Source organism: Bidens hawaiensis, unplaced genomic scaffold (assembly GCF_021521415.1).
Source record: "Bidens hawaiensis isolate Kalapana, Puna unplaced genomic scaffold, B.hawaiensis_p1.1 tig00070838_1, whole genome shotgun sequence".
Classification (NCBI taxonomy): Eukaryota; Viridiplantae; Streptophyta; class Magnoliopsida; order Asterales; family Asteraceae; genus Bidens; species Bidens hawaiensis.
Genome location: NW_027502434.1, coordinates 13587 through 41228, shown reverse-complemented (window position 1 = coordinate 41228; position 27642 = coordinate 13587). Strand labels below are relative to the sequence as shown.

Below are 27642 nucleotides of genomic sequence, written 5' to 3'. Positions count from 1 at the left end.
CTAATAAGCTCATGGGATATTTAGTCAATGAAAAATAAAGGAACAAATACTATTTATAAATCTACTTTTAAAAATAAGACTAATAACTTCATGGGATATTAGTCGATGAGAAAAAGGAGCAAATATACTATGTTCAAATCTGCTTGTACAAATAAGACTACGGACTACCTATGCACACTTGTGAATAGATGTGCACAAAAAAACCGGTTCCGGAACCGACCCGGAACCGGTTCCAGTTCCTACCCGAAGGATCTAATACCCGGTTTGGGTATTTTTGTACCCAAAATCGTACCCGGTTCCCTTATTTGTATTTCCCCATCGGTTCCAACCCGGTTCCTACCCGGTTCCTAATTGTACCCGGTTCGGTTCCTACCCGAAAAAATCGGTTCCAACGGTTTTTTTTAAAAAGTCAAACAAATGTCAAACTATCCGTTGGAACCGGTTCCAACGGTAATATAGCCGTTGGAACCGGTTTTTGAGAAACAAAAGAGCCGTTGGAACCGGTTCCAACGGTAATATAGCCGTTGTAACCGGTTTTTGAGAAACAAAAGAGCCGTTGGAACCGGTTCCAACGGTAATATAGCCGTTGGAACCGGTTCTTGTAGCACAAAAACTATATATAAGTTGTTTTCCATTACTTGTTTCACTACCAAACTCAAAAACAAACTAAAATACTTCTCCTTTAGCAAACCCGTTACCCGACCATCCAACTAAATATTATTATGGCACCCATCAAAAAACTAACAAGAAGGCTAAGAAGAGTGTTTTTATTGAACCCGTTCCTGCTACGGAGGACCCAAATGTTGTTGCGGTAGTCAACCATAACCGCAACCAAGACATATGGAAGAATTGGGATTTGGTTGTGAATGACGAAGGTTATCAAAAGGCTCGTTGCAAACTATGTGGAGCACAATTAAAGCACAATTCCAACTCCACTTTGAGAAAGCACATCGAGAAATCATATTGCAAGGCGTTGAAAGGGATTGGCGCGACTGATCAAATTGACTTGGGTAAAGACGGTACACTATTTCGTTACAACACGACTCAAGTTCAAGATAGAATGGCAAAGTTCGTTATTCAACGAGGTTTGCCGTTTAACCACTTTGATGACCCGGATTTGACGTCGTTGATTCGAGAAACTCTATAACCGCGATACACACATGTAAGTCGTATTACCTTAAGACGTCATTGTATCAAGTTGTGGGAGTGTGCTAAAAAAGAGTTAATCGACTTTTTTCATTCTTTACAAGTGATGGTTAGTTTAACTACCGATGTTTGGTCGGCACCACACGGGTTGCCCGAATCATACATATGTGTCACCGCTCATTGGGTTGATCCGGTGACCTGGCAATTGATGAAACGCACCATCGCTTTTGAAAACTTCCAGTTCCCACATACCGTCGAAAAATTGTTTGAATTACTTGATGAAGTTATAACGACTTTCAACTTGAGAAATAAAATATTTTCGATTTCGTTTGACAACGCTTCAAACAATACTAAGGCGGCCGAAAAATTTATCATTAAATATTCACCACCTTGTTTCGGGGATTTTTTTCATGTTCGATGTGTTGCACATACCATCAACTTGATTGTTCAAAAAGGTCTCGACAATGAAAACATTTGTGAGGATTTAAAATTCTTTAGACTTATGTTACAAGATGTCTTCAAAAGTGATAAAAGAAGATATCTTGAATATAAGAACTATTGCAAGTCGGTTGAAAGAAAGTATTTAGGGCCAAATTGGACGTTCCAACCCGTTGGAACTCAACTTGTCATATGCTAAAGTGTGCTTTTGCCCAACGCCAAACTTTACAATCTTTTCATATCAATCTTGTTGATGAACGCGAGACCGATATGCTTCCGGAAAGTGTTTGGGTGAATGTCGGTTTTTTGTTGGGGTATCTTGACGTGTTTAAAAACTCAACAACAAAGTTATCGGGAGTCTATTATCCTACTAGTTGTTGGGTTTTGCAAGAATTGTACTACATGTCTTGCACTTTTAAAAACTTTGCGGAGAAGAACAAAATCTTCAAGAATATTGTTGCGGTGATGAAGGAAAAGTTCTTAAAATATTTTGAAAACATACCGCCGGTCTTTACTTGTGCCGCCGCATTAAACCCCTATTGGAATGTTCATGGGGTTGAGACAACGATTGAGGAAATATTCGACAACTTGGGTATGCACGAGATCGACCCGAAGTTGTCGACGGAAGCGAAGGAAAAGTTCAACAAAAACCTTCAAGACCTTTATGACCATTATTTTCAAATGTATGGTCCAAGCACGAGATCGTCTTTTGTGAAAAAAACAACTAGTAGGTCGTGCAATGACCCACTTATAAACTTGATGAATGCGGTTCGTGAATCGGCATCTAAGAGGCAAAGAGGAAACACATCAACTAGCGAACTTGGTCGATATAGTGGAGCAAACTATATTGAGGGCGCAACGGTCGACGAAATTCGCTCTATTGATTTGTTGGCTTGGTGGAAAGGAAAACAAAACGAATTTCCCATTCTATCCGCCATGGCTCGTGATTTGCTTGCCGTACAAGCCACAACGGTTGCTTCCGAATCGGTTTTTTCTCTTAGTGGTAGGGTGTTGTCTATGCGAAGAACAAAGTTAACTCCCGAGTCTCTAGAGGTTTGCATTTGCCTAAAGGACCATTTGGATGCGGTGGATCGTGCACAACACAAGGCGAACTTTGAAGACGAAATACCAATAGAGCGTCCTATTCATGATGAGGAGGCGGAGGACGGGGTTTCTTCCGATAACGAAGACGAGAATGAAGACGAAGAAGAGTTGTAATTTGTGTTTTTTATTTGTTTTAGTAAAATTATTTGTAACAAGTTCAACTAATATTTAGTTTTGATTTGTTTAATTATAACTACTTTTGTTAGTCATGATTAATTTTTTGTTACTTTTTTAATAACGACGAACATTTTATTTATTTAAACAATAACTATTACAAACATTATTAAAACATAAACGATACTAAGCATAACAACTAAAACTAAAAAAACAAAGTCCGTCGTTTTAATCCGGCGTTCTACAACGATTAAGCGTTGTCACCGGCGGTAGATGCTTGGGTTTTAGAGCCGGACGACTCTCCCACTTCCGCTTTTTTAGCATCCAAACTTCTTTTCTCTCGACAATACTTATTCGTATGTTTTCGTAATGTCGAGTTGGACCATGCTTTAAGAAACTTCGAGTAATATTTGCAACGAGCCATCTCCTGTGAGTCAGTCATGAGACACAAATCGTAATGAACCCAAACATCGGGGCATCTTGTTGTTTCGATCACCATAACAAAGTCGTCATTAGTTGCCATTTGTTGTCGGTTTAAGCTTAATTGTGTTTTGGAGTGTGTTTTATAGTTTTGGAAGTGGTTTAACAAATAAACATCCATACCTTGCTATTTATAGTGTGAAAATAACCTAATTATAGTAAAAAAAACCGGTTCCAACGGTCAAAAACGGCTATGTAGCCTCTGGAACCGGTTTCTAACGGCTAGAATATTTGAATTTCAAAAAAAACCGATGGAACCGGTTTTTACGTAATAACCGGTCCCGGTTCCTACCCTACCCGGTTCATAAAAGTTAGCATTTTTGGGCATCGGTTCGGGTCGGGAACCGAACCGGTTCCTGACTGGAACCGGTGCCATTTCCTACCCGATGTGAAAAAAACCGGTTCCGAACCGGTTCGGGTTTTCCAAGTGAACCCGATTTGTGCACGTCTACTTGTGAATGACTTAGAGTAGGCGAGATGCACCTAACCCGGAGAAATCCAGGTTCACGAACCTGCCGGTTGTGACCATCTTCTTGATGGTTTAAAAAAATTAAGTTTTTTTTAATATACATTAACCAATCTCTATTCATTTTGTACAAAACCTTATATCATTTTTCATACAATCAAATTATTCAACATCATATTTATTCAAATTAAAATGTATCATTCCGTTTCGAATGGTCTTGGGTTCCCTCCCGGTCCCAATTTTGACGGCATGTCACTACTTTCCGACTCATCCGAATCTAACGGTATGCAGTTTATGTCCAATGCGGCCACCTCGTATTTCAAACTTGAAGATACAAATACATCTATGATCATGGATCAGCACATCAAGTTCTCATGAATGATTACTTTGTTGAAAACCCAAAGTAAACAATGCACAATAAAACCTCCTCCTTTCCGTGATCTCGGTCTTTTGTCATGGGTATCAAAATCGTGCAATCCTATGGTGGTAAACTTCTTTGTTGTAGCAATCGAGGGCATATACACGGTCATAAGATCATTCACATCTCACACTCTATATTATCATTCATTTATGAAGAAAAATGTAGTTTTTTTTTACTTATTTAGCTTCCACGTCCCATTCTCCATACACGAAAATATATAGCAGGGAGTAATAATCTCTCTATTTACAGTTACTAATTTTTTTCTTAAACAGTTACGTATTATAAGCACGTCCAAAGACCTCGAAGGTTAGTATTCATCATTCTATATAGTTATATTAGTGCATAAGAAAGTAAATAAAATAAAATAATAATAATTATAAATAAATGTTTGTAAGTAAAATATAAATAGAAATAGAGAATGAGACATGAGAACTTTTTAGAATATAAGCAAAATTTAAAGAAAAATAATGTTATAGTTAAAATATACAGATAGTGATGAAAATGGAAACGTGAATGCTCTAAGCACAACCAGCTTTTAAGGAGGCCAGGGACGGTACCCGGTAAGCCTTGGAAATTTTTGTATAAAAATATTATTAATATTTTTTGATTTTTTTTTATGTTTAAACCCAGTTAGTTGAATTTTTGTTCAAAGTAAATTTTATCATGTTTAATTCCAGTAGTGCAGCTAACCGAACTAATACCGACCGGATTCGTGCCGTTTTGATAATAATTTGATCGCTTAATAAACTTATCCGATACAGACTTGGATGAAGCTTTGGATGCAGAAGAAGATATATATAGGTAGCGACGGTTTTCAATTACTCTCTAAAACCCTAGCTTCACCATCCACCGCCGTATCAGTCAATCTATTTTCACCTGCAATTAGAACCACCGCCGCTTCTCAGATTATTATTATTATTATTATTATTATTATTATTATTATTTCGGAGGTACATGTTTATATATTTTCTGCTCTTATTATTATTTAATTATTATTTATAGTGTTTGTTTCTATATGCTTTGAGATTCAATGGAAGTAGTACACTAGTACCTTGCTTGCTTGCTTGCTAGGATGATGTGCTTATTATTAGATTGTTATTATTATTATTATTATTATTATTATTATTATTATTATTATTATTATTATTATTATATGTTCATTCAATTGAATATCTAGGGAAACTTTTAACTCTTATTCTCAAATGGAGGAAGATCTTAAGCTAATGATTACTGCCTGCTTGTCACTATTGTAGTACTTGCTAGGCGCCATTCAGCCACCAATTAGTCGGATTCGAATTTTATATGTATATATTATATACACATTTTCATATGTAATTCAGTTACACACACACATTTTTATATGTAAAATTTTGAAGTAGACAGGTTTTATTTAACCCATCCTTGACCCGCTCAGGACCAAAATTATACCAAGTAGCGATTAACTAGAAATTAATAATGGCATCACCGATTAGCGACTATTTGGCGATAAATCCGATTTTTCCAACACTGCTGGTTGTAATATATATCATTTAACTATTGGAACATAACTTTCTTCAATGGTGTATCTAAACAACTTAAGAGTTATTTGTACTAAATCATCTTAAAACATAATAATAAATTCTTACCTGGAATGTTAACTACTCTTATATCTTATAATAATTATGTTCATAAAGCAAGTTTTTTTTCCCTATCAGTACCTTTTCAAATGCTTCTGTTTCATTGTTTAACCATTTTTCATTTTACTGTTAGATCATAATGCGATTGGCAGACGATCAGCAATGAGTTGTGGATGAGGTGATTGATTGCATTAACGTTCCGGTGATGCGCATGTTTTCAACCAAGGCTTTATCTCATTTTGCAAATGATGCAGAGAACAGTGACATTTTTGAAACATCACCTCTAGAATATAATCCAGTGAGAACAAGCTATGTGATGCATAATTCATCGGTTCTAACAAAGGGCCAAGAATCTTCTGGTATGGTTAATAAGTCATCATTAACAAATACGCGCTTAATCTTGATTAGGTCCTTTGTTAATCCGTGTAGTGAGTATTTGTAAAAACCGGATGTCAATCCGGTTTTTACATTTTCTTGAAAATAGAGAGGAGTAAAGTTTTCCCAAAGTATAGTATATCATCCGGTTTATGTTAATCTTGATTAGGTTTTTGTTATCCGTTAAGAATCGTTGGGAAAGCATTACTCTGTTTTCTCAAGCCAATGTAAAAACTGGATGATGGTCAAACCATTGATACCCATAATGACATAGAGGACCCTGATTCAACTGCAACTATGGCTGAACCGTTGTCTTCTGGGGAGGATGAGTCACCTCTCTTGATTTTATCACTAGATGAATTGCAAGTCCCAAATACTGGTAAGCTTTTGCTAAATTTGTATGCAAGCATCCGTAGTTAATCCTGTAAATGAACACGGACAAATATTTGTGTTCATGTTTGTTCGGTTAATAAATGAACATGTTCGTGTTTGTTTTTGACCGTTCATTCAAACCCTATACGAATAGGTCATGACCATAATTGAACAAAGATAAACAAAAATAAATAAACGTATATGAACGTACGTAATGAATACAAACATACATAAATGAATACAATTATAAAACATATTAAGGTGTTATAATTTGTAAAATACAAATAATATTCAAATGTATTCTATTAATATGTAAACGAACACGATTGGACATAAACAAACATAAATGAATGAACGAAACATGTGTCATGTTCATTCATTTAATTAAATGAACACAAACTTTTTGTTCACGTTCTTTGTTTATTAAATGAACAAACATATACGGATTTTCGCCGAACGGTTTACGGACAGTTAATTTGTGATTCATTTAAGTCTCCAAAATTTATAAAAAAGTTTTTTTTTGATAGTTTACAAAGTCTGGAGATTTAATTAGTCAAACATGTAGTCAAAGGACTTATTGCTGAATTCCTCAAAAAGTCTATTAGTTTTTTTTACAACTTTATTGATATAAATTTCTTTATGTTAAAAGTTATATTATAAAATATCTGATGTACTGAACTATAGGTGAACTTATTAGAATTAATCAATGAACAGTTTAATAAAAAAGTGTATTATATAGTTAATGGAAAACAAATTATCATACTATATATTTATATGCTAGCAATAAATATATTATTTTTGAAAGGCAAATTTCTTTTACTTCCCGGGACATAAACCCGGACCTTTAGGTATTTAAGAGGCTTTGTCTCTCTGCCAATGGGTCACCGACTGCTAACCATAAATATTAATGTCTGTTTTGGTTCATTCACAATATCTGGATCTGATTATACAATATTACATAATCTTGTAACACACCACTATCACGAGATTTCTTTCCTCTTTCGACTTATAAATGAGTTTTCACATAAAATGATTCTTAATCGAAAGCTTACATTGAAAGCCCGTCCGGCCTCCACCAACTCTACAATGGTAAGTACTAGAGCCAAAATCAGGAAAACCCGAAACGCCCTAAAAAACTACTACCCGAAGAAAACCACAACAGATTCTTATCATCAATTGACTTCGTCTGCAGAACGGATCGGTTCCAACGATGACCTTTTAACCGAAATTCTTCACCGGCTCCCGGTTACCTCCATCCTGCAATTCAAATCTGTATCTAAACACTGGTGGTGGCTTTTAAGTCACCGGAGTTTCACCCTCCGGTATGACAAATTCCCGATCTCTCCTGGTCTTTTTGTCCACAACAAGTATGTCCCGTATGACGTTGAAGACCGGAGCCCTCCTCCTTACCAGAGTCTCGATTTCTGCCCTGATCTAAACGGTATCAAAATCGTTCAATCTTGCAACGGTTTACTTCTTTGTTGTTGTGATCGAGGTCATATACGTGATCATAAGTATTATGTGTTCAATCCCACCACCAAACAGTTTGCGATCATCCCTTCAGTCCCTGGAGATGATGATGCTCGTAAATCGATCCGTTTCATGGGGCTCGCGTTTCATCAAACAACCTGTCCCCGTTACAAAGCTGTTTGTATTCTTGGTAGTGCAGGTATATTTGTTATTCAAATATATTTTTCTGAGACAGGGAAATGGAAGACTGTAAACAACTATTTCTCTGAGAATCCTTATGCGCGTTTCGGAAGTGGAGTTTACTGGAATGGAGCGATTCACTGGAATCCGTCAGGTGGCAGTCTGTTCTATTTCGATCTCAACTCAGAAGAGTTGCGAACTTTGCCATTACCATTGCCAGTGCAGGCGAGGATGACATCTTTGGAAGGGGATGCTTGGGATGCTCATCCCCCTATATACTTTGGGGAGTCTCGAGGGCATCTGCATATGGTAGATACCACATGTCATGGAACCCGTTTCCATCTAAATGTCTATGAGATGTTAGGGGATCATTCCGGGTGGTTTGCGAAGTTTGAAGTCGGTGATGATCTTCTGGGTTGCTACCCTGATATAATCCGGAACTACCCGTATGGCCTTTATTGTGGTTTTGTAGTAATTGATGTTGTTAGAGGTATAGAAGACGAAGATACATTCCTGGTGTTGAAATATTTTAGGAAGATCCTAAGGTACAATGTTCGAGATAAGAGTTTTAAGTGGTTAACTAATATGACCACCGACTTTGAGGTTGGAAGACATGGGCGCAGGGAAATTCATCCGTATATCCAGCGTTTAGCTTCATTCTGACTGGTTACAAAATGTGTTAAGAGTTTTTAGCTTTAATAAGTTCTGATGTATGCATGTTAGCTACTTAGCTGTTTGATGTAATGACTCAAATGTTTGATGAAGTGTTTAGTTTGTTTTGTAGTCTTTTGAGAGTTTAATATGCTTGTTGAGAGTATAAGTTATGAAATCTTATTTGACATAATGACTCATTTCTTGCTCTTTTGCTGAAAATTTTTGATATGTGTAATGCAATTTATCAATCTGTTCCATTTGCTGCTGATTAGAACTTTATCTTCGTAGAAACGCTGCTGTGATATTGAATAATCTTGAACTATTGCTGAAATCTTATCAAACTGCTTCTATTTGATTCCAATTTGCTACTTTAGATCAGTTTCTTTGTTGATGCTAATCAAATATATACTGTTTTGGTTGACCATATAGCTGCACAAATGCTGCCTTGATTACTGTTGGGCCTGTAAACGAACCGAACGTTCATGAACTGTTCGGCAGGAAGTTCGTTTATGTTCTCGTTTATTTAATAAACGAACAAACATGAAAAAAATGTTTATTTAATTAAACGAACACATCTTTTGTTCGTTCATTTATGTTCGTTCGTTTATGCTTGTTTAAATTATATGTATATATACATACATATATACTTGGTTATGTTTGGTCAATTATGTTCATTTGCGTTAGCTTATGTAGTTATGTTTGATTATTTTCGTTTAAGTTTGTTTTCGTTCGTTTGTGTTCGTTTATGCTCGTGTTCGTTTAGTTTTTAAACGAACGAACATGAATGAACACGAACATGCCCGTTTTCTTAATTAACGAACATGAACACAAAAATTTGTTCGACTATATGTTCGTGTTCAGTTAAAGTTAAATTACGAACATGCCCCCGCTCGTGTTTGTTCGATTCGTTTACAGGCCTAATCACTGTACTACAGACTTGACCAGAAGGGAGCAACAAAAGTGGCTGGAAACTGTTTTAGTCTTATTATCAATACGGATGCCATAGACTACGCGATTCATGACTTTTGCTGTCTGCAAGTAAATGTGTGCTGATTGAAGTTTGAGAAAGTCCCTCATGTGGAAGACTTGCATTTAAGATTATTGACTGCTCGATGCTCGACAGTAAGTTTTTTCTTTTTCTTTTTTTAATTTTTTTTTCAATTAGTAATGGAAATTTATTGGCACTTGGTTTTATTGTTTTATAAGCTGTTTGTTACTTTTGTAAGTTCATTGTTAAGCTGTAACTTGTAAAGTTGTTCATAGTTGATAGTTGATGATGGTTCATTTTGTTCTGTTTTCGATTACTTGATAGCCATAGTTTACTGTTTTGATTCTGTGTTGTAACCCAATTTGTCGGTTCAACCAGCTTGACTAGCTCAAATGGCAACAGTTCAAATGGGCTCAATCGGACTAGTTATCTAACCGGCTCCCAATACGACCAATCCGGTTTTGATAACAATGTTTACTTGGTGTATGGTAATCTCTATAATTTTATATACCAGGTAAAAATAATATAAGTTTTATAACTTTAAATCGTAATGAACAATCCTAAACCGTGATTTCAAAAACATACTAGTGTAAGGCATTAGCTACTATTTTTTTCGGAAGAATCATCTTAACATTTAACACAACCATGCTCAAGATTTTGGTCATCACGGTTCGATTTCTTGCAACTTCTTGCAAATGTACTTTATGTTGGGCCTAAAAGAAGGCAATGGCGAACAACAAGCCATTGCAAGCCGATACAATTTCAAAATGTCTTCTTCGTCAACTGGACTGAATATACAATGATCCAACATTGAGTGAGAGTTAAAATCTTTCTCATTCGGTTCTTTACCTGTAAGTAATTCAAGTAAGATCACTCCAAAGTTGAAGATATCGGTTTCAACACTCGCATCATTTGTTTTAATCAGCTTGGGTGGCTTGTAGCCTTCAACCGCAGCATCTTCGATCATTTTTTGAATTGTGGATGGATTTAAGAGCATATGTAGGCCGAAAACAGATACAAATGGTGTCTGATTTTGACCTAATAGTATGTTTTTCGATTTTAGATTGCCATGGATGATTGGCTTTTGAAGGCTTGTATGGAGATGGTTTAATCCTTTAGCAATGCCACTTGATATTCTGTAAATCACACTCCATTTCTAAGCCTCACTATTTCCATCTGCCCAATTCAAAGTAAAACAAGATTACCTTTATTATGCAAAACAAAAGAATCAACAAGTAGATGTGTACAGATCGGGTTTTTCAAATACCCGGTTTCGGGTATGGAACCGGGTACTAGAAAATCGGGTATTGGTAATACCTTGGTCGTGTTCGGGTTCGGGTATTGTCTCTAAAAACCATACCTTATGTATCGGGTCGGGTATAGAACCGCGTATTTTAAAACCGGGTATTTGAATACCCTATATTTGGGTATTAAAAAACCTTATTTTTGGGTTTTTTCGGGTATAGATTGAATTTTTTAAGAGGTTGCACTTTTTAGAGGTACTTTTTGGGTATTTTTTAAGGTATTTTTCATGTATAGATTGGGTATTTGAAATACCCGGTTTCGGGTATTACCTGGTACAAATCGGGTCAGGTTCGGGTTCGGGTTTTAGTACCGAAATGTATATCCTTTCCGTACCCTACATGTAGGGTCGGGTATTAAAATCCGGGTATAAAAAAACCGGTTCCAGGTTTAGGTTTTTTGTGCACCACTATCAACAAGTACTACATTGCTAGAGGTTTATGTACCATTTCTAACACGACGGAAATATAATAAGGTTCTGAGTTGTTATTCTAACTCGTTTAATAAAAATGTCGTGTTCCGATTGGTATGTTCAAATCAATTAGATAAAAACGAGTCGACGATCACCCATTTTAAAATTTAAAAAAATATATTTATAAGGTCAGCCTATCAACATGATAACTAGTTTAACTCATTTGCAATCCCAACCCATTTGTGACTCATTCATAATTATTTTATAACTTGTAATCCGCTTGACTTAGTTACATTCATAATTTTTTTATAACTTGTAATCCGTTTGACTCAGTTAAATATAATGTAAACTAAAAAAAGGGAAAAAAAACTTATCGTAAAGTATTGTGAAAGTTATTCATTTTTCCTTTAGGTGTAAGGACAAAATAGTCATTTTGTAAAGTTAACAAAATTTACAAGTTTTTCAAATAAAGAGTTTTGTAATTACCATTGTTTAAGAAACATAACCACCAAGTTAGCTTATACCTAAAAGACAAAAGGTGTACACTTCTTGTTATGAAGTCACACATTTAACTCATTTACATGTTTAGCAACTTGTTTATGACTTTAATTCGTTTACAACTTGTCAACCTATTCAACTCATTTAAGTAAAATTGATTTGATTATGGTCAATATATTTGACACGAAAAATATATGGGTCATGTTTAGATAAACAAGTCTAACCCGTTAACCCAAAAGGGACTAATGGTCAGCCTTCAAGCGATTGCTTCATACGACCTTTGGATTTGGTCGGCATTCTTTGGTGTTCCCGGTTCTAGCAATGACATCACCTTCTTAAAACAGTCACCTGTGATTGAGAGTTACATATTTGGGACTGTACACGTCGCTTCGTTTTGAGCTAACGATAATTCTACCATCATAGGTACTATCTGGGTGATGGAATATATTCAGAGTATGCGATTATCGTGAAAACATTTAGAGACCCGTTGGATGATAAAAGACAGTATTTTAAGAAAGTACAAGAGTCTGCGAGAAAGGATATCGAGAAGTGTTTTGGGGTTCTTCAACAACGCTGGCATTTTGTTAAAAATCCTTGTCGTCTATGGTCTTTAAAAAGAATGAAAAGTGCTATGTATGCGTGTATCATAATGCATAATATGATCATCGAAGACGAAGGAAGAGCAATATCTCCAACTTTCATATCGGACTCAGATCCACCACGAACTCCAGAAAGTATGGAGCAAAGACTTGAAAATGCATATTTCGCGCGGTCAAGAGAAATACATAACGCACTTAAGGGGGTTTGGTACAACATCTTTGGATGAATTGGCGTTTGTCGGGTGAAAATGAAAATCAAAACGAGAGCAACGACGAATACGATGATGAAGACGATGACGACGAGAGTGAAGACGATGAAGACGACGAGGGTGAAGACGATGGAGACGAGTAGTTTTTGTTTTTATTTTAATGTAGTATTTATTTAAAAAATATTATTATTATTTGATTATTTTTAATAAAAAAACAAACAAACAAACAAAAAATTGTAAAAGTTACTAGGCGTCACGTGGTGCATAATGTCCAGTCAATGGCGGAGCCAGAAATTTTCTTTTATGGGTTCGGAATTTTTCGGTGCTTAATCTTTTTCCGGCGTCAAAGTTTCCGGGCCCGGATGGGTTGGGTCGGTCATTTGGCCTACTAAATAAAACTCAATATCTCTATCATAACAAATTTACATCATCGTTGTTTTCGGCTTGAACTAGTGAAAGAGGCTATAGTCTGGATATGGTTGATAGAAAAGAAATTGACCTGTCGTTTTTGGCTATTTTTCTATTTAATTTTTATTTTAGTATTATGTTTAATGTTAATTAGATAGGACATATCTAACAATACTAATAAACAAAAATACTAAATGCTTATGTGTCATAACCAAATTAATCCTATCTTCTAATCTTCAATCTCCATAATTCATGTTACCCATGGGTTATGGGTTTAATTTATATGACCCATGGATCACAAATATTATTGGCTTTTTGACTTTAATTTTTATTACGTTTACAACACAATCCTCCAGTTAGGGTTTTTAGTATCTCAGCCTCTCTTCTTTTTCTCACTATGAGATTTCATCTTGGTCTTTTTGTTTTTGCGATTTCGTCTAACAAGAAGTGAGTGAACAGATTGATTTCATCTTCACTATGGCGATTTCATCATGGTCAGGATACATCAGGTTAATTTCATCTAACCAAGCGACGATATTTCAGGTAATCCAGTTCAACTATAGCATTCAATTTCTGATACACATTTGATTTTATCATGCGTCTTTGAATCTAGGTTTTTTATTGATTCCATTATCTAATTGATTTCATTTGACTTGCAATTTGTCTAAGGGTTTCAACAAATTAATTATCCAAGATGCATATTAATCTACAGGTAATAAGTATTCATATGTTTTTTTATGTTATCATTTATTTATTGTGTAGAGGAATATGATAATTTTTTTAATTAAATGTAATCAAATATTGATTTGTGCAGGTTGGAAAATCTTATTTTGAACTGGTTGATTATATAGAAGCTGAGCGTGCCTTTAGAGGTTCTCGGTTGGCTTCTCCTAATAGTTTAGAAGGAATGAACATATATTCCACCGTTATATATGTAAGTTTTTATCTACTTACCTAAACTTTACACCGTTCGTTTGATTAATATTTGGTCTTGTAGCACCTGAAGGAGGATATGAAGTTAAGTTATTTAGCACAGGAGCTAATATCAACACCGCTTAGCCCCACAGTCATGGTAGCTACTTTAAGTTTTTTTTTAACTAACCTTTAGAATTATTTTTTTTTTTGCTGTAGTTTACATTTAATTTTTCAAACAAATGTTACAAATTTAAGGGATTTGAAAGCCCTTAAATTTAGTCCTCAAATTGAAACCCTATATATTTAGATTAAAACATAATAATTTCGTCTATAGTCATTCTTTACCTCTCACATTAATTTTGAATATTATAATTTCTATATTTATTCTTATACTAGCTTTTAAACCCGTGTAATACACGTGAATTTTCAAATGATAAAAATTAATGAATTCCGTTATTTGAAATAAACATACAAAATTAAAGTTGTTTTTATATTTTCTACGATTTGAAAGTTAAATAGACATACATGTTATTCAACATACATGTTTTTCAACTTTTGAGTTGTGCAGAATGCTCTACGATTTGATCAATTTTTATATTTTCTAAAGTTATTTTTAAATGGAAACAAGATTTGGTCAACTTTTATATTTCCTAAACTCGCTTTTAAATGAAAAGATGATTTAAGAATTGAAATAGCATATAATAAGGAAAGTAGTTTTCAATGGTTCATACCATATTGACCCATGGATATTATGGTTTAAAGAGATTAAATATTAGAAAATAGGAAAGCTAGGAATTGATATTAAGATAAAACAACTTCCCAAAATATCTAAAACCCACTATTCTATTAAAACAACTTTCCAATATGTAACTTATGTCACGCCATTTAATTTTCAGAATTCAGACATTCCTTATCAAGCATTGTGTCATAAACACATTATAAAAGATCATTTTACATCAATAATTCTTCCATTCTAAATCTTCTTCTACCTCATAGGAAACACACTTATCATAACAATGGCTTTAAGGTCAGTGTTTCTAATTTTATGTTCATGTTAAATATGTGCACTCATCCTGTCTTTCTAATCTTGACCAACCCTACTGTCTTAGTAGTATATATTTGTGTTTATTTCAAATTATACTAAAAGTTGGTGTCCCAGTTATGTTGCTAGGAAATATTGATCAGAAGAATGGTTTGTGTAACGGAACAAGGTTAATAGTCAAATCTCTTGGTAATCGGGTTATCGAGGTAGAGGCTGTATCAGGCAGTGAAATTGGCAAACGTCATGCTATACACAGAGTTACTTTGACTCCGACTGATAAAAAGTTTCCATTCAAATTCAACAGAAGACAGTTTCCGCTTTCAGTATGCTTTGTTATGACGATTAACAAGAGCCGGTGGCAATCTCTTTCCAGGGTTGGTTTGTTTCTCCGATGTCCTGTTTTTTTCTCACGGGCAATTATATGTTGCGTATCTAGAGTCACCAGTAGACATGGTCTTAAACTATTGGATGATGAAGGGAATACATGTGATAAAACTACAAATATTGTATATAAAGAGATTTTCTCAAATTTATAAATTTAAGACTCTAAACTGATTATTGTTTGTAATATTTATTTAATTTCTTTTTCTTTTTAATTTTTTATATTTCAAATAACAAATTTTAGAAGTTCTTATTAATTGAAAATTCTCGTGTATTACACGGGTTCAAAAGCTAGCTAACTCATATATTAATAATTTTGGGTATTTTTTTTCTAATCTAACATATATGAGTTATTATTGGCCAATTAATAACATTTGTTACTAATTTTTTTAGGTTTTTTTCAAGTGTTTATACTTTATAAACAGTTATTCATTACTAAAAAAACTTTTTAATTAAATTTTTCATAATCAATGGGTTTGAATACTTTTTTAAATTGATGTTGGGTTCTTTCGCCAGAAAAGAATGGGTTGCTCGCTAGAACAGAATGTGTTCGCTCGTTAAATCGTACCTATATGTTATACATGAAACCGAAATTGACCGGGTTCGGCCGAACCCGGTGAAGCACATGTGGCTCCGCCATTGTGCCCAGTGGTGGGGCATTATGACTACACCATGTTTTTATAAAAAACCATAACTCTGTCCGGGCGCCGCATGACGCATAATGCTCAAAGATGGAGCATTGTGACTACATATGTTCTTAACTCGACAACCCCACGATTTTTGGAATACATTTTTTCAATCATTAGGTGCATAGTTTCTTGCATTTCATGACTGTGAGTTGGATATGCTCATATGCACGACATGACACATCAGATTCATATGCTCACTTGTTTAAAGTTTTAGACCACTTTGTTTTTTTTTATTTTTATTTAAATAAAACATTTATATAATAAATTAAATTTGTTAGGAACTAAGGTATTTTATGCAAAACTAAGTAACTAATATTTGGGGAAAAAGATAGTATACCAGTTTCAGGTTAAAAGGGTTGTGTTCGAATCAATCCGTAAAATGCATGTGCTATGTTCTGGTTCGGTGTAACCGTGTACTAGAAAAGAGTTACCTACAACAAACAATATTTGTTGTAGTAGAAACGTGCTACTTTAATCAAGATGATAACAAAATTGAACCGAAAGAGAAAGCTGATAAGAGCCAAAATTCTTCCCAAATAATTAATCAAGGAAACCTAGCTATTATTTCAATACAGATTACTAGATATAACTACTTAAATAACACAGATTTCGGGTGAAACGGCTCAAACTTATCGTGTTCATATTACATACACACAATACATACATACACGTATGTACATATATACGAAAAAAAAACAATTTTAAGCGAAATATGAACAAGATTAGTTACACAGATTCTGAATATTGTCCGAAATTGTTTCCATGATCATATCAACGCGCTTCCGGAAAACAATCAAATCATAATTCATACCTTCGCTTCAATTCAACAACAATGTCAAACCCCAATTTATCATCACTTATATTCATATGTCTTATGATCGTATCATCACAGCCCATTTTTACTTGCATGGCTGATGAGTCCAATGAAGCAGGTACCTACGACCGATCCAAATATATATTTATGTTTTGTTATGTTTTGCTTAGTTGATGATTACCATTTTGTCAATTTTAATTGTCCTAACCAAATGCAGAACTTACAAATGCCTAATATATGTGTCTTAATAAAATGTTATGTAGTTCTTCCCCGCACGATGGATCTTGTAGGGTTTCGCCATCGTCTCTTGCTTGGAACATCAAAGGACGATAATCCTCGTAAAACCTTGAACATACCTCCCATTATAGGGGTGCAATGGGATTCAGAAGGTAACATCTTTTCAAACAAAAATAATTTGTTTTTCCAAAAGGAAATTGTCTTGATTAACTAGGATGTTAATCACATGTTTATAACTTAATTAATTGGAATTTAAAGTAACATAAATAAATGGATATATGATATAATCTAATTAAAGTATGCGTGTATGCGTGTGTATATATACAAGGTGAGGAGTGTTGGGTTTCAACGGTGGTTCGGAGCAAAAACGGTCAAGTATTTTTAAACCCGTTTTAGTTAATAATTCGTTTTAATAGTTATTAATCAATATTAATAAACAAACATATAAACGAGTTATAAAAACGCAGCGGAATATAAACGATTAACACGAACCAAAAACCGAAACCCAAAACCCGGATCCGATTACAACTTTATACGAGTACAATTTAAACAATAATAAACAACCATAGATTAGTTTGTCGATATACCTCGGTTATCGAAACTGGGAAGACACCGAAGGCTAACGAAAGAAACTAGAAATGACACACACAATCAAACGAGATCTCCGATCTAATCCGGCAGCGGCGGCGGCGGCGGCTGTCGGCGGCGGATTCCGGTGACCTTTCCGATGATGGTTTGGTGTAGATCTGGCAGCAAACTAGTCCGACAACAGCTCAAACACCAACACAAACCCAAATAGCAGCTGCTACTGGAGCAAATGGTGCGTCGGAGACCCGCCGGAAAAACGAGAATTGCTTATAGGTTGATGGCGGCGGCGGATAGAGGCAGCGGAGGTCCTGTAGCTCTAATGGAACTCCGATGGTGGTCTATCAGCGGCTGTCGGAACCTCAGATGGCCGAAAAGGGTTGCCGAAAAACCGGCGCCGGAAAAGGGTGGCAGCTAGGGTTAGATAGTTTTTTTAAGGTTACCATAATTAGAATAAACTTTATCTATTTAAAGGAAAGGTATTGGGGTTTAACAATTAAACCCCATTGGGCTTTAAGCCCAATTGTTAACCCAAAGCCTTAATCCACCAACTTATCTTCTCAAATGAGTGTGTCGGGCCCAGTTAACGTAAACATTTAAGTGGGTTGAAATTTCGTTACACCCGGTGTAACTCATACCTGGTTACATTCGGGTCGGTCGCGTTGACTTGACCCGAACCGACCATTAAATCCAACAGTCTCCTACTTGGACGGATTTGGGTCAAGTATCACAACGCTAACAGCCAGAGGCGTTCTAGCTACACATAGCTGTCCTAAAATAAATATGACATTTTTAAATCCATAAACAAAGTATCTTGGAATACCTTATTGCAAGATAATGAATTTATAGTAATCGTTGTCATCTATCCTTTCTGTATAAGACATCAATTGAACAATGAGACATGGATCAAATCAATCTCACATAGTGTTCAATTATTGTAGTTCTCGATATAGAATCCAAGTGGTCCAATCAAACACACAGTTAGTTTGGGTGAGGCCTCACACTTTACCAGTTTGAATCAACGAGGGCGCCAATATGTCTAACTGTTACATTTTAATGTAAGAGTACAGAATCCCATCTTGACTACATACAACTCCCACTGAACTCCAGAACATTCCCAACCAATGCCTTTATGGCTGGCAGTTACGCAACAGCGGTTGACATGATCAAAGAATGTTCCTCGGTAAACGAAAGTTCTAATATGTATCTGAGGTCTTAAGGATACGAAATGAGCATACTATTATCAAAACATATTATGATCAAGATCCATGAAGATGATTTGATGCGAGTTACATCCAACGTCATTCATAATGAGGTCTGTGAGTTTGGAAGTCAAATGCTTGAGTCTAAAGTCAGAATAGTCTTAATTCAGAATCGCTCCCACGAGTCTGACCGACTACGGATAATTTAGAATACAATATTCACGGATTAAACGTATTAAAATGAACACAGTTGTATTATTCAACGTTTGCATTTAACCATTAAATCAAAAGTGAACAGAAAAGTACAACTGATTAAACGTTCATACATCTAAATACTAAATCAAAATAAATCACTGCAAGTCTATGCCCGATAGCATCTCTATGCTGATCATGCTTGTCCTGAGTCATCGGCTTAGTGAACGAGTCAGCTAGATTTTGATCTGTGTCTACTTTGCTTATCACGATGTCACCTCGTTCCAATATTTCCCAAATAAGATGGAACTTCCTTAGAATGTGCTTGGTTCTATGATGAGACCTTGGCTCTTTGGCTTGAGCAATAGCACCTGTGTTATCACATAATATCTCGATTGGTTTGTGAATACTCGGAACCACATCGAGATCGGTGATGAACTTCTTCATCTAAGCAGCCTCTTTAGCAGCATCTGATTCAGCTATATATTCGGATTCGGTGGTAGAATCCGCCACTACACTCTGCTTGGAGCTCTTCCAATAAATAGCTCCTCTATTGAGAGTGAAAACGAAACCTGACTGTGAGCGTGAATCATCTCGGTCAGTCTGGAAGCTAGCATCAGTGTAACACTTTACAGTGAGCTCCTCTTCCACTCCCCCAAACACCAAGAACATGTCTTTGATCCTATTCAAGTACCTTAGAATGTTCTTCACAGCAATCCAATGGGCAATGCCAGGACTCTGTTGAAAACGACTGGTCATGCTCAAGGCATACGAGACGTCAGGTCTAGTACACAACATAGCATACATGATAGAGCCAACCGCAAAAGCATATGGAATTGCTTGCATACGTTTTGATTCAATGTCCGTTGCCGGAGATTGCGATTTGCTCAACATGGTTCCCTTAGTCATTGGAACAGCTCCTTTCTTGGAGTTTTCCATTGAGAAGCGTGCCATTACTTTGTCTATGTAAGTACTTTGACTTAGCCCTAGAATCCGCTTAGATCTATCTCTATAGATCTTTATTCCCAGAATATATGCGGCTTCTCCAAGATCTTTCATTGCAAAACAAGATTCCAACCATTGCTTAACTTCCTTAAGCATAGGAATGTTGTTTCCAATGATCAGTATGTCATCCACATACAAGATGAGGAATGATATAGTGCTCCCACTAGCCTTTCTGTAAACACATGGTTCATCTTCATTTTTGACGAAACCAAACTCTTTGATTCTCTCGTCAAAGTGAAGATTCCAGCTTCGAGATGCCTGTTTAAGTCCATAAATGGACTTGTTCAATTTGCAAACCCTATTAGGATATTTTGGATCGACAAAACCTTCAGGCTGAACCATATAGACATCTTCAGAAAGATGTCCATTAAGGAAAGCGGTTTTGACATCCATTTGCCATATCTCATAGTCATAGTATGCAGCAATGGCAAGCAATATCCTAATAGACTTGGTCATAGCAACGGGCGAAAAAGTTTCATCATAGTCAACACCTTGAGTTTGAGTGAAACCTTTCGCTACTAGCCGTGCCTTGTAGGTTTGCACATTTCCATGTATGTCGGTTTTTCTCTTGAAAATCCATTTGCTCCCTACTGCCCAACTATCGGGGGTAGCTCAACCAAGTTCCAAACTTGGTTATCATACATGGATTGCATCTCGGCGTTCATGGCATATTGCCATTTCTTGGATTCCGGATCCAAGATAGCAAATTTGTAGTTAGTAGGCTCGTCCCCAGACTCGGCTACTAATAAGACTTCAGGACCATCTAGATGACATAAGTATCTAGAATTTGGTACGGGAGTCCTACTACTTCTGCGAACGCTTGTTTTCACGTCTGATGTATCAGCAACAACAACTTGTTGATCAGACTCTCCAACTTCCTCAGCGGTTGGTTGTGGCTCTTGGATTTCTTCAAGATCGACAATGTTATCTCCAGTTCCTCGATTGAGAAATTTCTTCTCAAGGAAGTGGCCTTTCCTCCTGACAGAAATCGTATTTGTATCATGATGAAAGAAGTAATAACCGCTTTTGTAATAGTATCCGACGAAAATAACTTTTTCGCCGCGAGGATCAAGTTTGTCATCAGACTCGCTTGTGATATGTGCATCACATCCCCATACTCTAAGATAAGACAATTTGGGTTTCTTTCCCTTATGCCATATCTCATATGGAGTTTTGTCTATCTTCTTAGTTGGAGCTAGATTGACAATGCGGGCGGCGGTCATAAGGGCGTAACCCCAAAAGGAGTGAGGCAAGTTAGTTCTACACATCATTGATCGAACCATGTTTAGCAAAGTTCGATTTCTCCTCTCGCTCACGCCATTAAGTTGGGGTGTGCCAGGTGGAGTGAGCTGTGAAACAATTCCATGCTCTTTTAGATGAGTGATGAACTCTGAGCTGAGATACTCTCCACCTCGATCTGATCGAAGTATCTTAATGGTTTTATCAAGTTGTTTTTCCACTTCGCTTTGAAACTCTTTGAACTTTTCAAAAGTTTCGTGCTTGTGTTTCATAAGATACACATAAGCGTATCGACTATAATCGTCGATAAAAGAAACGAAGTATCTTTCATGGTTTCTAGTCATGGTTCTGAAAGGTCCACATACATCGGTATGTATGCGTCCTAACAAATCACTTGCTCGTTCACTTTTATTAGTGAAGGAGTCTTTGGTGAGTTTGCCAGCTAAGAAAGATTCACAATCGTCAAAAGAGTCCGGTCCTGTGGATTCAATAATCCCTTCGGATTGGAGTCTTTTAACTCTTGCCTTGCTTATGTGGCCAAGTCGGCAATGCCATAGAAAAGTATCATTGATGCTAGTCTTGATACGTTTTGAAAGATGATATACGTTATTGTCAGGTTGAACATCAATCTCACAAATACCATTTCGAGGTTTAGCCTCAAAATAAAAGATATCATTTAAGTAAGCAGAAATAGCCATGCCAATTAAGAACATACTTAAATCCTTGTTCAAACACCAACGAAACTAAAATGATGTTTCTGGTCAAGCCAGGAGCATACAAACAATTATTTAAAGGAAAAACTAGGCCAGATGGACAAGTAAAATGAAATACTCCAGTTGCCAGAACTGGTACTCTCTTCCCATCTCCAACGATGAGTTCCATGCTGCCTTTATTCAGTTTCCTCCACTTCTCAGGCTCCTGCAAGACATTAACGATGTGGTAACCACATCCGGTATCAAATACCCATGTGTTGCTAGAGACAGTGAAAAGTTCAATAACGTATATAGAAATACCTCCAGAAGAGCCTTCACCATTGGCTCTCTTCTTCTTGATCTCAGCAAGGTATTCGGGGCAGTTTTTCATCCAGTTCCCCATTTGGTTGCATCTGTAGCACTTGCGCTCCTCAAAGGGCGGCGAATTTGGCTTTGCAACTATCTTGTTAGTGTTGGTGGCAACCTTGGCAGCAACAGTAACTTTCTTCTTGCCTTTTCCCCTAAAACCTCGATTCTTTGGTTTTGGCTTCTTGACACCAGCAGATCGAATCATCAGAACTTGATTGGTCCTAGAAGGAATGTTCATCTCAGCCGTCTTGAGCATGTTATGAAGCTCCGGCACTGTCTTCACCCAACCATTCATGTTGAAATTCATTACGAACTGGTCGTATGAGTTGGGGAGAGAGTTGAGGATGAAATCAGATGCCATCTCATCGGGCATGGGATAATCAAGTTTTTTGAGCTGATCGATGTGCCCCTTCATCTTAAGAACATGCGCACTGACGGGAGACCCTTCTTCCATCTTGCAACTGATGAGTTGTTTCATGGTGTCGAAACGTTCTTGACGGGCTTGTTTCTGGAACATGCCCTTGAGTTGCTCAAGCATCTCATAGGCACCAAAGTCTTCAAAGCCTTTAGCAAGCTCAGAAGTCATGGTGGTTAGCATAATACAGGAGACCTCAGCCGAGTCATCCTTATGCTTGTCAAGAACTTTTCATGCAGCGGCTGTGTTGTTTTCAGGCTCGGTTGGAACAGGTCCATCGAGAACATACAGGCGCTTTGCCATGGTGAGAACAAGTCTTAAGTTGCGGTGCCATTCGATGAAGTTGGTACTGTTCATTTTATCCTTCTCAAGGATAGTCTTAAGGGCGTAGGGTGAGATTTCGTTTGACGACATCTGATTAATTAAGCAAAAGTAAATTTAATTAATATTTTCGACGTTGTAGTCCTATTATTAATTACCCAATAACATTAATTAATTAGGAGTATGAGAATCCGGCTTCCAGTTATTAAAGGCAGCTGTAGCACACAATATTAATAAGTGGTTAGGCAGACTGACAACGATTGCCAATTGTGAATAGAGCACAACTCTCGGTTATGAGGCCTATAGAGACAACGATTGTCTATATAGATACGTTTAGCCTCATCTTTGCCCACTTTAAGTCTCCAGACAGCTTTAGCACGTAATAGGAGAGTAAAGTAATTGTTGTCCTAGTACCGTGACTTGTGAAAGGGTCGGATGGGTCAACGAAACGATTTCACCTTTGATGGGATAGGCTAGAAAACAAGTGTGGTGCTGTAGCTCCAAACACTCGAAATTTCGCAGTATGCCTCAAGTGTGACTTGTAATAGGATTGGCATAAACTATTGGTTTTAAATTGGGATTAATTTTAAAATTACCAAATAGAGTAAAAGTCAATTTTTACTGTATTTATTAACGGGACGAATTGATGAACCATTTCATCTCTCAGGACACTTAGTTTTAAATAACCTATTAAAAACTAAGTTTGTCGCGATATGACTAACAAATTTTAAGTTAATAGAAAATCTATTAAGTTATTAGTTTTGGAAATCAATACGATTTTAATTTGCAAAACATAATTGGTTAATAAAATGTTTATTTTCAAATTTATTTGGTATTAGATCGGTGATATTATAATCCTATTATAATCAATCAAAGCAATCACAATAGCAAATAATAATAATAATATGTAAATCCTTATGGCCAAAAGGTGATCAGTCTCGCTAGAGCCAATTAGGGAGACCGATCGGGTCAAGGGGTTCACAACACAAAACAACCACAAGGATGGACTTCTTCGTGCATCCCGTCATCTTGCCCGAACTCCCACTAACTCCAAGAAATCCTTGAGCGCGTCCTCGGTTATCTTCGCGTCTTCTTAATTACAAATTTATAAACTAACAATTATTTGCCCTATTACAAATTTGAACCATCTTTATGGCAAAAAGAAAACCGAAAAATAAATAATAACCGTCTACAACTTTTGAACCAACCATATGGCCAAAACAAGCTCAACAATCAAACACAACCAAACAAACATAGGTCGAGGCCGGATTTACATATTCAAAATAAACGAATTTCGGGTCGTTTTGACTTGGTCAAATAAAATAAACAAAACTTTGACCAACTCAAAATCACCCGAAAATAAATCTAGATCTATAAACTTTAAACGATTTAAAGTTTAATGTAGATCCGGTTTTAAACGAACCGGAATCGACTCGTACGTTGTAACCGCGGCTCTGATACCACTGTTGGGTTTCAACGGTGGTTCGGAACGAAAACGGTCAAGTGTTTTTAAACCCGTTTTAGTTAATAATTCGTTTTAATAGTTATTAATCAATATTAATAAACAAACATATAAACGAGTTATAAAAACGCAGCGGAATATAAACGATTAACACGAACCAAAAACCGAAACCCAAAACCCGGATCCGATTACAATTTTATACGAGTACGATTTAAACAATAATAAACAACCATAGATTAGTTTGTCGATATACCTCGGTTATCGAAACCGGGAAGACACCAAAGGCTAACGAAAGAAGCTAGAAATGACACACACAATCAAACGAGATCTCCGATCTAATCCGGCAGCGGCGGCGGCGGATTCTAGTGACCTTTCCGATGATGGTTTGGTGTAGATCTGGCAGCAAACTAGTCCGGCAACAGCTCAAACACCAACACAAACCCGAACAGCAGCTGCTACTGGAGCAAATGGTGCGTCGGAGACCCGCCTGAAAAACGAGAATTGCTTATAGGTTGATGTGGCGGCGAATAGCGGCAGCGGAGGTCCTGTAGCTCTAATGGAACTCCGATGGTGGTCTATCGGCGGCTGTCGGAACATCAGACGGCCGAAAAGGGTTGCCGGAAAACCGGCGCCAGAAAAGGGTGGCAGCTAGGGTTAGATAGTTTTTTTATTGTTACCATAATTAGAATAAACTTTATCTATTTATAGGAAAGGTATTAGGGTTTAACAATTAAACCCCATTGGGCTTTAAGCCCAATTGTTAACCCAAAGCCTTAATCCACCAACTTATCTTCTCAAATGAGTGTGTCGGGCCCAGTTAACGTAAACATTTAAGTGGGTTGAAATTTCGTTACCCCCGGTGTAACTCATACCGGGTCACATTCGGGTCGGTCGCGTTGACTTGACCCGAACCGACCATTAAATCCAACAAGGAGGAATTCAACCATGTAGACGGGGCTCCACTTGGCCCAAAGAATTGGGGAAGTATTAAGTCGGAATGGAAGATTTGTGCAGATGGAAAATCACAGTCTCCGATTAATATAGATGTCAAAAGCGCGCAAGATACACCAGGTGACTTGAAACGTGCTTACCTGGATGCACCGGCCCTACTTATCAATGGAGTTAATAATATTGGTGTAAGCTCAACCGATATTATTGCACGCGTTATGATTATATTAATTCATCATCATATTATCAGTTTTCTTGTTAAAATTGTTATTGTTATCTTTTGTTTAAAGGTTGTATGGCAAGGAGATGCGGGAGGAATAGAAGTGAATGGTTCAAAATACAAACTAATTCAATGTCATTGGCACACGCCTTCGGAACACACTATCAATAGGAAGAAGTATGTATGTGTTTAATTTGTAAGAAGTGTTGTATATAACGTATATATGTTAACAAATACAATTAAGTTGTGTGGGTTTTATCTATCTTAGATAAATAAGTTTTATTGACATATCAAAATGTACTTAAAATTAAAATTTGGTTCCTACTTTCAACAAGGTTTGTAGTGATGTTTTTACAGGTTTGATGCAGAACTACATTTGGTTCATTCAAATGACAAGGGACAAAAGGCAGTAGTTGGTATTCTTCAGAACATTGGTGCACCGGATCCTTTTATTGGAAATGTAACCCCTCTCTTAGTCTCTTGTGTTCGTTTCAAAAAACACTACTGTGTTGAAAACTGCGATAACCACTCTAACCTTTACACAAGCTGTTATATTAATTTGCATATAGAACTTTCAATACGTTTAGTATTTTTTTTTTAAATATGACGTTTATAGCTTGTTATCTAAAAGCATATGTGCACATACACTATGTGTGTGTGCGCATATATGTGCACTTTTTATACTTTTGAAAATAAATTATAGGAGATAAAATCAAAGAAATAGTGGGCAAGAGGGAAGGTAAACATATTTTTAGATTTTACCATATTCATCAAAAGAATACGTGCTTAATTGCTTATGTGTTTCCTTCAGTTCTCATCATACTAATTGTTCTGAGATGAACATGTCCATATATAATAATTCTGTATAGATCATTCACACGATCAATAGTTTTCTTCATCCCCCATAAGTTGATTAATTTTCATGCGCAGCTGACAGAGAAGATCGATGTACTTGATACAAACGGAGAAATTGTTTTGGAGAAATAAGTGCAAATAGTATTAAAGATGGTAGCAAAAGGAATTATAGATATACTAGTTTTTATCCCCCGTATTATGGGGGTTGTTTTATATTGTTTGTTCTAATATTTTTATTTTTATTTTTAATTTATATTTTTTATTGTATGAAAGTTAATAATATACTTGTGGTTTGATGATAAATTGTTTCACAAATAAATGAGATGTTATAGCCCGGTTTAAAAGCTATATGGTTTTGATGAGACCCAATACCCGTTTATTTTTGTTACTATAAATTGGTTTATTTAATTATAAATAATATTTATAAAAGTTAATAATATACTTATGGGTTGATGAGACTCAAGACCCGTTTATTTTTTTACTATCAAATTGGTTTTTTAATTTAAATAATATATATATCTTTTTTTAAAATAAATAAGATATTAATTTTTATTATATCCTATTTTATAGATTTTTACATCAATAATTTGGTGAGAATAATTTTTTATTTAATGAGATGTTATAACCCGTTTAAGGAATATCTGTGTTTGGTAAGATCCATAACCATGAATTCGGGTCAAATGCATGAGAAGCCTCCATTTAAAAATCAAGCAAATCTGGTGACTCCAAAAAAAAGAGGGAGCGACTACATCGCGACACATAGGATTTTTATGTCTTCATTTATATATATTATAGATTGGTTCCTTT

At 36.1% G+C, this 27642-nt stretch overlaps 2 protein-coding genes across 2 annotated transcripts; one reads left to right on the top strand and one right to left on the bottom strand.

Moving 5' to 3' along the window:
- Window positions 1-7411: 7411 nt before the first annotated feature.
- LOC143605702 (F-box protein At5g07610-like) lies at window positions 7412-9439 on the top strand. The gene is made up of 2 exons (XM_077081719.1): window positions 7412-8892; window positions 8955-9439. The coding sequence occupies exon 1, from the start codon at window positions 7562-7564 to the stop codon at window positions 8843-8845; it is 1284 nt and encodes a 427-aa protein (XP_076937834.1). The 5' UTR covers window positions 7412-7561; the 3' UTR covers window positions 8846-8892; window positions 8955-9439.
- A 1049-nt stretch (window positions 9440-10488) lies between these two features.
- Window positions 10489-10791, bottom strand: LOC143605700 (putative kinase-like protein TMKL1). The gene has a single exon (XM_077081717.1). The coding sequence runs from the start codon at window positions 10789-10791 to the stop codon at window positions 10489-10491; it is 303 nt and encodes a 100-aa protein (XP_076937832.1).
- Between the last annotated feature and the right edge of the window lie 16851 nt (window positions 10792-27642).

Excerpts from the sequence above, each read along its gene's own strand:
- LOC143605702 (XM_077081719.1), top strand. The coding sequence starts at position 7,562 with ATGATTCTTAATCGAAAGCTTACATTGAAAGCCCGTCCGGCCTCCACC.
- LOC143605700 (XM_077081717.1), bottom strand. The coding sequence starts at position 10,791 with ATGATCGAAGATGCTGCGGTTGAAGGCTACAAGCCACCCAAGCTGATT.